This window comes from Pelophylax lessonae, assembly GCF_965119305.1.
Source record: "Pelophylax lessonae genome assembly, chromosome: 1".
Classification (NCBI taxonomy): Eukaryota; Metazoa; Chordata; class Amphibia; order Anura; family Ranidae; genus Pelophylax; species Pelophylax lessonae.
This window is the reverse complement of record NC_138768.1, coordinates 306,063,206-306,078,078: the sequence shown is the minus strand read 5'-3', so window position 1 is coordinate 306,078,078 and position 14,873 is coordinate 306,063,206. Positions and strand designations below refer to the sequence as shown.

The window sequence follows — 14,873 nt, the reverse complement described above, 5'->3', positions numbered from 1 at the left end:
CATCCAGGGGTGCTTATCTGTCTGTAACCACATGTAATCATTCCAGATGCGATTACACGAGGGCAGCTGCAGAGTCTCTCGGCTTGTCATTGATGTTTACAGTCTTTTATCTGTAGCTAATCAGAAACACCTGGCCATATCTGCCGCATAATACACTGAGCTGAGCAGTGTACTGACAGAAATGCTGTGTGAGTGAGCTCTAAGAGCCTTTATTTTGAATGTCTTAGAAAACAAGTTTTAATATTAAATGTGGCTTGGTTAAATTATTTTTTACTAATGTTGTTTATTTGCAGAAGCACCAGTTTTTTGATTTGAGGAGATGAAGTTGCCGATGTGTCAGCCAGTTTTAAAGCTTCTCCATTCGTGAGACCTTCCATCTTAGTTCTCTCTAACAGAAGACTGAGTACATTGTCAGATGAACCTCACATAGTCACAAGAATCTCAAGAGATTGCTGGATTATTTCAGGAATGGCTGGAAAACAGGAAGACGATGATCCACTACTTATCTTGGAAGAAAATGGAGGTTATGGAGATCCTTCTGGTGAGGACACAAACAGTGATGTGGCTTTAGGTAAGAAACTGATAATTCTGCTAACCATCCATGAAATAATCCAAAACTAGCCACTATTTGTCTATTTCTGTGAACTTTTCTACTGGACTATATTTTCTTTAAAGTGATTGTCCCTGGCAGCTATAAAATTTTTTGCCAAATAAAATTTTATATTGATCATATTATAAGTCCTCTTTTAATTAGTAGTTTATATCTATTCTGGTGAATATGCCACTAGACAATGTACATACCCTAAATCTAGCACCTTGATTAGTGATGTATTTGCTCTGGCGCCACAAAACCTTAGTAAGCTAAATTTTACACTGGGCTTTCTTCATAAGGCAGATTCATGCCACAGCCCCATTTATTTTATACATGACCCATACTTATGGTGGCCCCTAGCTATCCAGCATAGATTCACAGTTGATAATTATCTTCCCTCCCACTGGACTCAGGCTCTCTTTCCTTCCACCTCATGTTTCACATTCTATGGTATTTCCTGGACCCTCCTTAGGCTGAAGAATTGTTTACCAATTCAGCGCTAGAGATCACAGGGGTTGTGCTAATACCATCAAAATAGGCAAATAAGCCACCAATATTGTAAAAGTTATTCTAGCCAATCAAGGCATAGTTTTTTGGGCACAGATGGTAATTTATTTTGATGCTAAAAGATATACTTTTTCTTATTTTAGAAATTAGAGAGAAAATGGTGAAAAAAAAAAAATTCTCTTTTGTTCATTGATGGACACAGCTCCTTATCTTCTTGACCATTGGGTTATACTGCCCCCTACAGGAGTAGGGCACTAGGCAGGAAAAATCTTGACCTAGGGCAGGCCCCAGCTCCGCACTAGATCGGCCGCGACATAGCGATAATGGACGGGACTGGCCTGTGAGTTAAACGCCTCGTGAGGGCACATACGACCTGGCCCCCGTCGCAGCCCCCCCATTCCGATGGAGAGGTGGTGTGTCTGGAACGGTGCCCACCCTGTTTCCTGGTATGATAAGTAACTGTCCCTCCTCTTGCCCTGGAGGATTTTGGGGTGGACATGTTTCGGGGGTCATTGTGGGTCTTCTGCCCCCCCCCCCCCCCTGGTGATATTATGAGCTGGCTTTTGCCACCTGCTTGTTGGAGCCACCCTGGGGGTTGGTGCCTAGGCCAGGGTTGTCTTCTGGGCTCCCTGCTGTAGTTGTTGGGCTGGGGGAGCGCCTCATGCGGCCGGATCGAGACAAAAATTTAGTCCATGGCTTTGCGGCCTACTAGTCAGGAGCTACAGTATCTCACAATAGTGAGTACACCCCTCACATTTTTGTAAATATTTTATTATATCTTTTCATGGGAACACTGAAGAAATTACACTTTGCTACAATGTAAAGTAGTGGGTGTACAGCTTGTATAATAGTGTAAAGTTGCTGTCCCCTCAAAAAAACTCAACACACAGCCATTGATGTCTAAACCGCTGGCAACAAAAGTGAGTACACCCGTAAATGAAAATGTCCAAGTTGGGCCCAAAGTGTCGATATTTTGTGTGGCCACCATTATTTTCCAGCACTGCCTTAACCCTCTTGGGCATGGAGTTCACCAGAGCATCACAGGTTGCCACTAGAGTCCATTTCCACTACTACATGATGACCTCACGGAGCTTGTGGATGTTAAGTGACCTTGCGCTCCTCCAGCTTCCATTTGAGGATGCCCCACAGATAGGGTTTAGGTCTGGAGACATGCTTGGCCAGTCCATCACCTTTACCCTCAGCTTCTTTAGCAAGGCAGTGGTCATCTTGGAGGTGTGTTTGGGGTCGGTATCATGTTGGAATACTGCCCTGCGGCTCATTCTCCGAAGGAAGGGGATTATGCTCTGCTTCAGTATGTTACGTACATATTGGCATTCATGGTTCCCTCAGTGAACTGTAGCTCCCCAGTGCCAGCAGCATTCATGCAGCCCCAAACCATGACACTCCCACCACCGTGCTTAACTATAGGCAAGGCACACTTGTCTTTGTACTCCTCACCTGGTTGCCGCCACACGCTTGACACCATCTGAACCAAATAAGTTTAACTTGGTCTCATTAGACCACAGGACATGGTTCCAGTAATCCATGTCCTTAGTCTGCTTGTTGGCTTTCTTGTGCATCATCTTAAGAAGCGGCTTCCTTTTGAGACGACAGCCATGCCGACCAATTTCATGCAGTGTACGCCGTATGGTCTGAGCACTGACAGGCTAACTCTTCACCCCTTTAACCTCTGCAGCAATGCTGGCAGCACCCATATGTCTATTTCCAAAAGACAACCTCTGGATATGACGCTGAGCACATGCACTCAACTCCTTCGGTCAACCATGATGTGGCCTGTTCATAGTTGAAGCTGTCCTGTTAAACCGCTGTATGGTCTTGGCCACCGTGCTGCAGCTCAGTTTCAGGGTGTTGGCAAGCACCCCACCACCCTAAGCACGGTGTTAGGTGAAGGAGCATCACCTGTGGAATTCCCCCCACTTGAACACTCAACCATTTTGGACTGTATTTCACCCAGATTGCTGTATTTTTGTGAATATTTATTTGAACCCCTGAAGAAGCCACGTGATGCGGAAGTGGCGTAACGCGTAGGGACGCTCGGACCGGAAGTGACGCATACTGCGGAAGTGAGGACTGCGATCCCACTCCGATATTATTATATGCGCTTATCTCTCTCAACAAATGTGAGTTTTTAATCTTATTTAAATAAAGCACCCCTTTTTCCATGACATACTTGCACTATTTTGAGCCTTTGTTTTGAGATCCATTGGGACCGCTAGGAACCTGGAGAGGGAGTAGGGAGCCAACCCACCCGCAGCAGCCCAGATATCAGGCCCTAGTGGAACACGGAACAGGATTGGAGAGGAGCCCCCTGGATAAGCTATAAGACCTTTACCCTTAGACCTTGAGGTGAGTCCATTCGCACGGTAGTGGTGTCCCTATCTCTGGGATTTTCTCTACCTTCACATTCCAATGTGTGCCAGTCACCAGCGCTTCCTCCGCTTTGCCATAGGCGAGGAGCATTATCAGTTTGTGGCGTTACCACCCTTTGTCTTGCCTCCGCTCCTCAGGTCTTCACAAACGTGTTGGCCCCAGGGATAGCATTTTTGTGTCAGCTGGGGATCGCGTTACTGGGGTAACTGGATGATCATCTTCTGTGAGCAGAGTCTCCGACTGCTCTGATGGACAACTTGGAGATTACTCTGCGAACTCTGAGGGAGTTTGGTTGGGATTCCAAACCTTCAGAAGTCTGCTCAAGTTCCGTCCACAATCTGGATTATCTGGGTCTGACTCTGGACTCTGCCTCAGCCCGAGTGTTTCTTCTTCTAGAAAAACTCCAGAAATTGCAGGAGGCAATTCAGATTCTGTTGTCCAGCAGAGGGTCATCCCTCCGGGCTTGCATGCGGATGCTGGGCCTGATGGTGTCTACCTTTTTCGAGGCGGTTCCGTTTGCAAAGTTCCACACTAGATCTTTTCAAAAAGAGGTTCTGGTGAAATGGGACAAGAATCCACAGTCTCTAGACAATCTGATCCTGTTGAGCCGGGATACAAGAGCGTCCCTGATCTGGTGGCTTCCTTCTCCGGCGCTGTCGGAGGAGGTGTCCTCGACCACAGATTGTGCTCACGGGGTCTGGACTCTGGAAGAATCCAGACTGCAGATCAATGTACTGGAACTGGAGCGATCAGACTTTGTCTGGATCATTGGACAATTCGTCGTTAAGGGGTGTCCGGTTGCGAATGCAATTGGATAGTGCCACAGCCGTGGCCTAGGTCAATCACCAAGCGGGCATAAGAAGTGTCCTGGTGACTGGGGAAGTAGCCGGCGTTCTAAGGTGGGCAGAACAATTCGTTCCAGCTCTCTCTGCTGTACACATTTCAGGGATAGAAAATTGGCAAGCAGATTACCTCAGTCGATAAGCTTTGGACCATGGGGAGTGGTCACTTCATCCGCAGGTGTTTCATCAGTTTTGTCTCCGGTGGGATACTCCCGAGGTGGACTTGGTGGCCTCTTGTCTCAACAGGAAGGTACAGATATTTGTGGCACGGTCTCTGGATTGCATCTGGATCGCATTAGTGGCTTCTTGGAGTTAGTGTTGTCTGATTTATGCCTTCCCCCTCTCAAACTTCTGCCAAGACTCCTGTGCAGGATCGAGGCAAAAGGGATTCCAGTTGTTTTAGTTTTTCCAGACTGGCCTCATCAGTCTTGGTACGCCGATCTGGTATTGCTGGTCGCTAATGCTCCTTGGGGAAGATCTGCTGTCTCAAGGGCCAATCCTCCATCCTGCTTTACAGTCGCTTTAACTATTAACTTTGACTATTAAAAGCCAGGCGCTGAAGGATAGGGGTTTGTCTGAATCTGTGATTCCTACGCTGTGACAGGCTAGAAGATCTACCATTGTACTTGGAAGACGTACATTGCGTGGTGTGAGCCTCTTAGGGTTCTCCCTCGCTCCTTTTCGGTGGCTCGGATCTTGGCTTTCCTTCAATGGGGGGTTGACAGGCTCTTGGCTTTGAGTACCATCAAGAGCCAGGTTTCGGCCTTGGTGGTTTTCTTTCAACATCCATTTGCCAATCATTTCTTAGTGCATACCTTTTATCCAGGGAGTTCGACACTTGCCTCCTATGGTGCAGTCTCCACTCAATTTGGTGTTGTCCCAGGCCTAAACATCCTAAAGAAATTGCCTGAACCACATCCAGGAAATGCAAGGCAATCAGGGTGTATCTGGCAGCTACGGAGTCTATTAGAAAGTCAAATTCACCATTTGTCCTCAAGATGGTTCTCGGAAAGGGTTGGCCACTTCTGCTGCGAACATTTCTAGATGGCTCAGTCAGACAGTGATTCAGGTCTATTTAATTAGGGGTCAGGTTCCTCCTTTCCTTGTTAAGGTGCACTCTACTCGGGCGCTTAGTGCCTCCTAGGCCTTCCGTCATCAGGCGTCAGTGATGCAGGTTTGCACGGCGGCCACCTGGTCATCTGTGCACACTTTTCACAAAGTTTTATAAAGTGGATGTTTCTTTTGACTGCAAGGTTTTGCAGGCTGCTCTTCAGAGGACTTGCTCCTCTTTGAGGGTGTATTGTTTTTTTTTTTTTTTTTTAAGGTGAGCTCCACTTGTTTTATGGTTGAGCTCCATGTTACCTGGTTGGATAACATTTAGCCTTGTGAATTTTTTCTTTCTGTTCCCACCCCTCATGTTTGACACTGCTTTGGAACGTCCCAATGGTCAAGATGATAAGTAGCTGTGTCCGTCAACGAACGAAAGCGAAAATGGGATTTTTGATTAACCGTAAAATCCACTTCTCTGATGTTCATTGACTGACACAGCACCCACCCCTCTGTGGAGTTGGCTTTCTTCTGACACTAAGGCCCCTTTCACACTTATGCAATGCGATTTTGCGGCACGATTTTGACGCGACTTTGCCGAGATTTTGACGTGATTTTGAAAGCTATGGCTATGGCTCAAAACGCAATCAAATCATGGCAAAGTAGTGCAGGAACTACTTTGAAGTCGGTGCGACACACTGATATGAATGGGGCTCATTGAAAATAATGGAAAACGACTTGTCATGCGATTTTGCGGTTCAAAATCGCGGGACAAGTCGCACTAGTGGGAAAGGGGCCTAAATATCCAAATTGTGTTGCGCTAAAGAATAAACAAATGACGATATTAACCACTTCCATACCGAGTCATGTAAAATGACGTCGGCAAAGTGGTTGTCTAGATCCGGGCCGCCGTCATATGACGTCGGCCCGTTCTAGCTGCTACTGCGCGCCCCCGGCGGCGCGCAGCGGCGCGATCAGGGATGAGGCTCGTCCCTCGGACATAGCCCATCCCTGATCAGGGTAAACAGCCAATAGAAATTGGCTGTTTACCACGTGATCGGCTGTGTCAATCACAGCCGATCACATGAGCGGCTCCAGCACGAGCCGCTCGTTCTCTCTGCAATGCGCGCGCCCGGGGGCGCGCAGAGCAGCGATCGGGGACGAGGCTCGTCCCTCGGACAGAGTCGATCCCCGATCTAGGTAAAGAGCCAATGAAATTGGCTCTTTACCACGTGACCGGCTGTGTCCAATCACAGCCGGTCACAAATGTCAACAGAGAACACGGTAACTAGCTGTCACCGTGTTCTCCTCCTCACACACTGATCCTGTGTGAGGAGGAGATTGTGGTAACAGCTAGTTACCAATTACAGTGCACCCCAACCACACTGATTGCCCCCCCCCCCAATAAAAAGCACCTGTCACTAGCCCATCAAAGTACCCGAGTACCTGTCATCAGGTACTCAGATGACAGGTACTCGGGTACTCTGATGGGCTGGTGACAGGTATTCGGGTACTCTGATGACAGGTACTCGGGTACTCTGATGACAGGTACTCGGGTACTCTGACGGGTACTCGGGTACTCTGATGACAGGTACTCGGGTACTCTGATGACGGGTACTCTGATGACAGGTACTCGGGTACTCTGATGACGGGTACTCGGGTACTCTGATGACGGGTACTCGGGTACTCTGATGACGGGTACTCGGGTACTCTGATGACGGGTACTCGGGTACTCTGATGACGGGTACTCGGGTACTCTGATGACAGGTACTCGAGTACTCTGATGACGGGTACTCGGGTACTCTGACAGGTACTCGGGTACTCTGATGACGGGTACTCGGGTACTCTGATGACAGGTACTCGGGTACTCTGACAGGTACTCGGGTACTCTGATGACAGGTACTCGGGTACTTTGAGTACCTGTCAACGGAGTACCCGTCATCAGAGTACCTGAGTACCTGTCACCTACCCATCAGAGTACCCGAGTACCTTCCACCTGCTCATCAGAGTACCTGACGCCTGAAGTACCCAAGTACTTGCCGCCTGCTCATCAGTACCCATCACTACTAATCAGTACTCATCAGTACCTATCACGTATCAGTACTGATCATCAGTACCCATCAGTACAGTATCACTTATCAGTCAGTGAGTACTACTCATCAGTACCTATCACCTGCCTGTCACCTGCCCATCAGAGTACCCGAGTACCTGTCACCTGCCTATCGGAGTACCCGAGTACCTGCCACCTGCTCATCAGTACCAGAGTACCTGTCACCTGCCCAACAAAGTACCCGAGTACCTGTCACCCTTCATACAGCCACCATGTCCAAGTCCAAAAAGGTTTATATACGTCCTCCGTTTAAACCTAAATACCGGTGTTATGGCAGCAGATAGCTGCCATAACCCTGGTATTTTTTTAAACGGTGGACGGTTGGCTTTCCGATAAGGGTGGTCCCAGCGGCGGATTCGCCGTGGGATCATCCTTCCGGGATGGCGAAAGAGGCGCCCCCCCCCTCCCGACGCGTTCCGGTCCTTTTCCCCGCTTACCGGACCCGCCGGCAGCGGGGAAAACGATCCGGTCCCGAATCCTCACAGACAGGATGTCGAGTGAGGGCAAGCTTGCCCTCACTTGACTCTATGGTCTTGGAGGACCGGAGCTACGGAAAATGTTGTTGCCTAGCAACCGGTTTAAAGGTCCTTTTTTTTTTTTTTTTTCATTTTATATTATAATTATTATTATTTTTTTTTTTTTCCTATCTTTTAGTGTACTTGTGAGATCTGAGGACTTTTTGACCCCAGATCTCACAAAAAAGAGGTCCTGTCGTGCCTATTTCTATTACGAGGAATATTTACATTTCTTTTAATAGAAATAAAAATGATCAATTTTTTTTTTTTTTTAAACGGTGTAAAAATAAAAAATAATAAATAAAATAAATAGTAAAAAAAAAAAAGAAAAAAAAATTAAAGCGCCCTGTCCCCGTTAGCTCGCGCGCAGAAGCGAATGCATACAGAAACCCCGCCCACATATGTAAACGGTGTTCAAACCACACATGTGAGGTATCGCCGCGATCGTTAGAGCAAGGGGAATAATTTGAGCCCTAGACCTCCTCTGTAACTCAAAGATGGCAACCTGTAGAAATTTTTAAATTGTCGCCTATGGGGATTTTTAAGTACCAAAGTTTGTCACCATTCCGTGAGCGTGCGCAATTTTGAAACATGACATGTTGGGTATCTATTTACTCGGCGTAACATTATCTTTCACATTATGGAAAAAAATTGGGCTAACTTTACTGGTTTCTTATTTTTTAATTAAAAAAAGTGAATTTTTTCCAAAAAAATTGCGTTTGGAAGACCGCTACGCAAATACGGTGTGATAAAAAATATTGCAATAATCTCCATTTTATTCTCTAGGGTCTCTGCTAAAAAAAAATATATAAGGTTTGGGGGTTCTAAGCAGTTTTCTAGCAAAACAACTGATTTTAGCTTGTAAACACCAAATGTCAAAAATAGGCCTAGGCAAGTGGCTAGGATGCATGATGATGCTCCTTGGATGTTAGGCCCCTCTATATGGCTAGGCTGTGAAAAAGTCTCACACATGTGGTATTGCCATACTCAGGAGGAGTGGCAGAATGAATTTTGGGGTGTCATTTTTGCTGTGTACATGCTATGTGTTAGGAATATCCTATAAATTGACAACTTTGTGTAAAAAAAAAAAAGTTTTCATTTTTTTTCCCACATTTTCCAAAAACCTGTGGAAAAAAATATGTTCAAACGACCCATAATGCCTCATAGAATATACGTTGGAGTGTTTGCTTTCCAAAATGGGGTCATTTTGTGGACTTTTCCATTGTATTGGTGCTCTAGGGCCTTGAAAAGTGTGATAGGTAGTAAGAAAGTTTTATGTGTATTTATGCTCCTAGAACGCCTGAATGTGCTTCTTGGACGTGGAGTCTCTTTTTGTGGCCAGGCTGTGTAAAAGTCTCACACATGTGGTATCGCCATACTCGGAAGGAGTAGCAGAATGTATTTTTGGGTGTAATTTTTGCTGTGTACATGCTATGTGTTAGAAATAGCTTATAAATTGACAACTTTGTGGGAAAAAAAAGAAAAAAAAAATTTTTTCTTCATTTTCCCAAGAATTGTGGGAAAAAATTACAACTTCAAAAAACTCACCATGCCTCTTACTAAATACCTTGGACTGTCTACTTTACAAAAAGGGGTCATTTGGTCGGTATTTGTACTGTCCTGACATTTCAGGGCCTCAAGAAAGGAGATAGGCAGTCAGTACATCTGGTGTGATCAATTTTCAGTAATTGGTACCATAGCTTCTAGACTCAATAACTTTCACACAGACTAAATAATATACACTAATTTGGGTTAATTTTACCAGAGACATGTAGCAGTATACATTTTGGCCCAAATGTATGAAGAAAAATTTATTTTTTGCAAAATTTCATAATTGAAACTAAAAAAAAGTGTTTTTTTTTCAAAATTTTTGCTCTTTTTTTGCATATATCACGAAAAAAAAAAACCCCCAGTTGTGATCAAATACCACCAAAAGAAAGCTCTATTTGTGTGAAAAAAATGATAAAATTTTTGTTTGGTTATAGTGTAGCATGACTGAGCAATTGTCATTCAAAGTGTGAGAGTGCTGAAAGCTGAAAATTGGTCTGGGCAGGAAGGGTGTCTAACTGCTCTGTATGGAAGCGGTTAAACAAAAAAATAACATCAATACACTTATATTGTGAAAAAATTATATGGGAAAATAGCAGTCCAACCTGTGAATGTGATGTAGGATTGCAACTAGAAAAATCACTCCATGCAATAGAAACACAAATAAATATAACATATAGTCTTTTAGGTGAAATAAAAGAAAAAGAAGTGATGAGTCCCAGATGAAAGGAACCACAAGTCCCAGCAGTGGTAGAATATTTGACAGAACTTCCATTGAAAGGCACCCGTGATCAAAGATGTATCGTGGGCTGCTTACCAGATCTCCATGGTTATCTAATTTAATAGATAGACCATATAAGCGCTTATAAGTAGGGGCCAATCACATTGATCCACAGGACACTCTTTAAAGCGGAGTTCCAGCCATTTACTCACCTGTCCAACGGTCCAGCGATGCGGCCGCCGGAAGCCTCGATCCTCTCCCTCGGCGCCGGCATCACTGCTGTGGGCACCCGGCTGTTACAGTTTGCGGCTTCACAGCCGGGTACCCACTGCGCATGCGCGAGTCGCGCTGCGCGCCGTGATTGGCCGGCAATCTTCTGGGACCTCTGACGTGTCCCAGAAGATTGCAGGGAGGGAGGGGGAGAGGAGAACTTCCGCTCAGGGCGCCGCGGCGCTCCGAGCGGAAGTGGGAGCGGGTACCTGTCAAAACTAGGTACCCGCTCCCCCCCCCAAAAAATGACATGCCAAATGTGGCATGTCGGGGGGTCAGGACTCCCTAAAGCGGAAGTTCCACTTTTGGGTGGAACTCCGCTTTAAGAATCAGCTGGAGCAGGTATCATAGGGCCAATCCTCACATGTATACGGTAAAGCCCATAAGAGGTGGTCCAAAAATTAAAAAAAATGCACATAACGTAATAACATACCAACAAGCCAATTTATTAACCAACTTAAGCCCCGGATGATTTTACCCTCTTCCTGACCAGGCCCTATTTTGCGATTCGGCACTGCGTGATTTTAATGCACAATTGCGCGGTCGTGTGACGCTGTACCCAAATGAAATTGACGTCCTTTTTTTTCCCCACAAACAAAGTTTTCTTTTGGTGGTATTTGATCACCTGTCCGTTTTTTTTTTTTTTTTTACTTTTTGCGCTATAAACCAAAAAAGAGCGACAATTTTTAAAAAATAACAATATTTTTCAAATTTTTACATATGAAATTCCCACCAAAGAAATGTAAAAATCTAAATTTTTTAACATTTTAAACCAATTTGTTTTCTGCTACATATGTTTGGTAAAAAAAATCACAATAAACATATTTTAAGGGAAAGATTTCTGTCATTTTCTGTGTTTTTTTTTTTTTTTTAAGAGTAATGGCGGCGATCTGCTTTTTCTTTTTTTTTTTTTTTTTTTGCGGGATTGCGGTGGACAGATCGGACCCTTGACTGACATTTTTGACACTTTTGAGGGTACCAGTGACATTTCTACAGTAATCAGTGCTATACATATGTTACTGTAAAAATGACACTGGCAGGGAAGGGGTTAACTTTATTGGTGATGCAGGGGTTAAGTGTGTACCTAGGGGCGTGCTTCTAACTGTAAAGGGGTGTGGCTAGTGATGTAACCACAGAGACATACGATCCCACATGGCAGGATCGTATGATCTCTGCAGTTAGATCAGGGAGAATGACAGGCGGCTTTGTTTACATCAGCCGCCTGCCTTTCTCCCTCTCCACGGGGAGATCGCGAGTGACCGGCGGACATCGGGTCCGCCGGTCACACGCGCGGACTTGTTAGGGAATGAGCGCGGGGTGGGAGCGTGCCTCCGGTGGCGCGCGCTCGCCCCCTAGAGGCTCTCAGGCTAGCGACGTAGTACTACGTCACCTTGCCTCTACGGTGCTGACCGCCGCAGTAAATAGTTGTGCGGCGGTCGGCAAGTGGTTAAAGTAAATAACAATCCAATGGCTAAATGATAGCCACAGGGTTGAAACTAAAAATGACTGGCTGAGGAGCACACACCTCCATCCCTATTGGTATATTACGTATGGGCAAGTCCCAAAACTTGCCCATACATAATATAGCAATAGTGATGGAGGTGTGTGCTCCTCAGCCGGTCATTTTTAGTTTTTAACCCTGTGGCTATCATTTAGCCATTGGATTGTTATTTACTTGTGATCTTGTTATACATTTTGAAGGCCAGTCATAGATGGGGGCAGGTTGGGGGAGGCCCGGGCTACCTCCTTACCCACCTGTCCTCATCTATCCATTTGCAGGATAGACAGGTTGATTCAGTTTGTTAGCAGACTGGTCGGTGAGTATGGTTTTCTTAGGGCCGGTTGTTCTCACGCACCTCACACATGACAAAGGCCCTATTTTTGAAAATCTATTAAAAGACTCCATTAGTTGCAGTATTTTGAATAGCAAACAGTCTGAAGTGTTAGCCTGGTTATGTTTTTGAACATTTGTAATTAAATTGCTACCAGGACCCTGCAGTTACTATAGCTGGTCTCCTACATTACACAGAACATGGCAATGCAATCATTTTATTAAATATAAACCACTAAATACCTTTCCTCATCAGCAGTATATAGCAGTCTTGTGACTTTTATCAGTGTCAGCCGAGCACTACTTAAAGCTTGTAGGAGGAGTTTTCATATTGCACTAAGCTGTCCAGGACCACTGACCTGTTTGGCTGGTGCTGATTGGCCCAGTGCTGATCACATGCACTCTCCCAAGAAAAAAAAAAACACTCTAGCAATACACACCAATTGAGCATGTGCAGCCTGACTCCAAAGGTTTTGTCTAATCCGGACATGTTCTGGAGTCAGAGGAAGAAGAGGAGGATCTGTGCATACAGGGTCAAATAGCCTTTTTACACAATGCTAATGATTAACCCCTTAGGTTCCACAGTGAGTATAACTAGCATGCTTTAGTGCATAGACAGCCTAAGTTTACTAATGTGGGTTTATTAACCCTTTAATAGCTAAGGTTACTTGAAATGAAAGCAAAAAATGTTAAAATTGAGGTTTCTAGTTTTATTTTTCAGCTTCTTATGTGCAGTGGGGAAAATAATTATTTGATCTCCTGGAGATTTTCTAGGTTTGCCCACTTACAAAGAAGTGAAGGGTCTATAATATTTATCATAGGTGTATTTTCAATGATGGAAACAGACTATGGACCAAAAATCCAGAAAAAACATGATACAAATGTTATAAATTGATTTGCATTTCAGTGAGTAAAATAAGTATTTGATCTCCTACTAACCAAGAATAATTCTGGCTCCCACAGACTGGCTACAGTATGTGCTCATGTGGTATACCTATTAGTCCTGTCAATTTTAGAAGGTGCTTCTAACGACAACTCGTTACGTGTATAAAAAACACCTGTCCACAGAATCTTTCTTCCATTCAAACCATACCATCATGTGCAAGACCAAAGAGCTGTCAAAGCACGTCAGGGACAAGATTGTAGACCTGCACAAGGCTGAAATGGGCTACAAGACCATCAGCAAGAAGCTTGGTGAGAGGGAGACAACTGTTGAAGCGATTATTCGCAAATGGAAGAAAGACAAAATAACCATCTATCGCCCTCGGACCTCATGGGGTAAGGATGATAATGAGGGATCAGCTCAGAACTACGTGGGATGAACTTGTGAATGATCTCAAGGCAAATAGGACCACAGTTCACAAACAAACCAAATACCTTTTTTACTCCCTGAACTGCAACTCAATTTATAACATTTGTATCATGTTTTTTTTCTTCCTGAAATTTTGGTTGATATTCTGTCTCTATCATTTAAAATACAACTATGATAAAAAAAAATATAGACCGTTCATTTTATTGTAAGTTGGCAAGCTTACAAAATTTGCAGGATATCCAATATTTTCCCGACCTGTATATTAGTATATGGCACATCAGTGTCACCGAATTGCATCTATATTGGCTCCGAAGTAAAAGGACACCAAAAACAAACCGAAAAATAAAGAGAAAAAAAAAAAAGAAATTCAAAAATTTTTTTAACAAAATTAATAAATTCAGAGGAGACACAGTGAAGGCATTGTAATAACTGCATTCAAAAATGTGTTCGGAGACAAATGTTTACCACATAAGTATGCCTTGGTCACTTGATAGGAACATGGCAGGGCCCAGAACAAAGGGAGCGCTGTCAATGACTTAAAACCGCCAGGTCGTTTTTATTCATTTATTATTTTTTACAGCGTTTAGCATTTAGCAGCAGACCCACACTGTGATGTTTAACCACTTACCGCCCGCCGTCATATGACGGCGGGACGGTGCGGCTATTATCCTGGGCGGACGTCATATGACGTGACCCAGGAAATGCAGGGCAGGCGCGCGATCGCGGGCGCGCCGCCGTGCACTGCCGGTGTCAGCGTGTCCCCGGGACACAGCCGGTCACCGTCAGGGGGGAAACAGCCAATGGGCGTGGCTGTTTCCCACGTGATCGGCCGTGTTCCAATGACACAGCCAATCACAATGGAGGCGGCCGGGAGATGACCACGCAAGCGCGATCGGGAGCGCGCAGCGCGGTCATGTCGGTGGCACTGTGTACCGTAGGAACACAGCTGTCACCGGCAGTAGTAAACAGTCACTAACAGTGACTGTTTACTATGTGATCGGCTGTGAATCCATTCACAGCCGATCAGAAAATGTAAACACAGAGCAGTAACTGACTGTTACTAGCTCTTCTCCCCTCATACAGCTTCCAGTATGAGGGGAGAAGAGCTAGAAATAGTGAGTTACTGCTCTGTGTACCTGCAAAAGTAAAATCACACTAATAAAGGTCCCCACACAGTCCTCAGCCCC

At 45.0% G+C, this 14,873-nt stretch overlaps 1 protein-coding gene across 1 annotated transcript in view; it reads left to right on the top strand.

Moving 5' to 3' along the window:
- Nucleotides 1-318: 318 nt before the first annotated feature.
- Nucleotides 319-14,873, top strand: part of TPCN1 (two pore segment channel 1) — a 373,488-nt gene continuing 358,933 nt past the window's right edge. Inside the window, exon 1 of the mRNA XM_082257616.1 lies at nt 319-571. Coding sequence (XP_082113742.1) covers nt 469-571 — 103 coding nt within the window. The 5' untranslated portion in view covers nt 319-468. The remainder of the gene's footprint in view (nt 572-14,873) is intronic.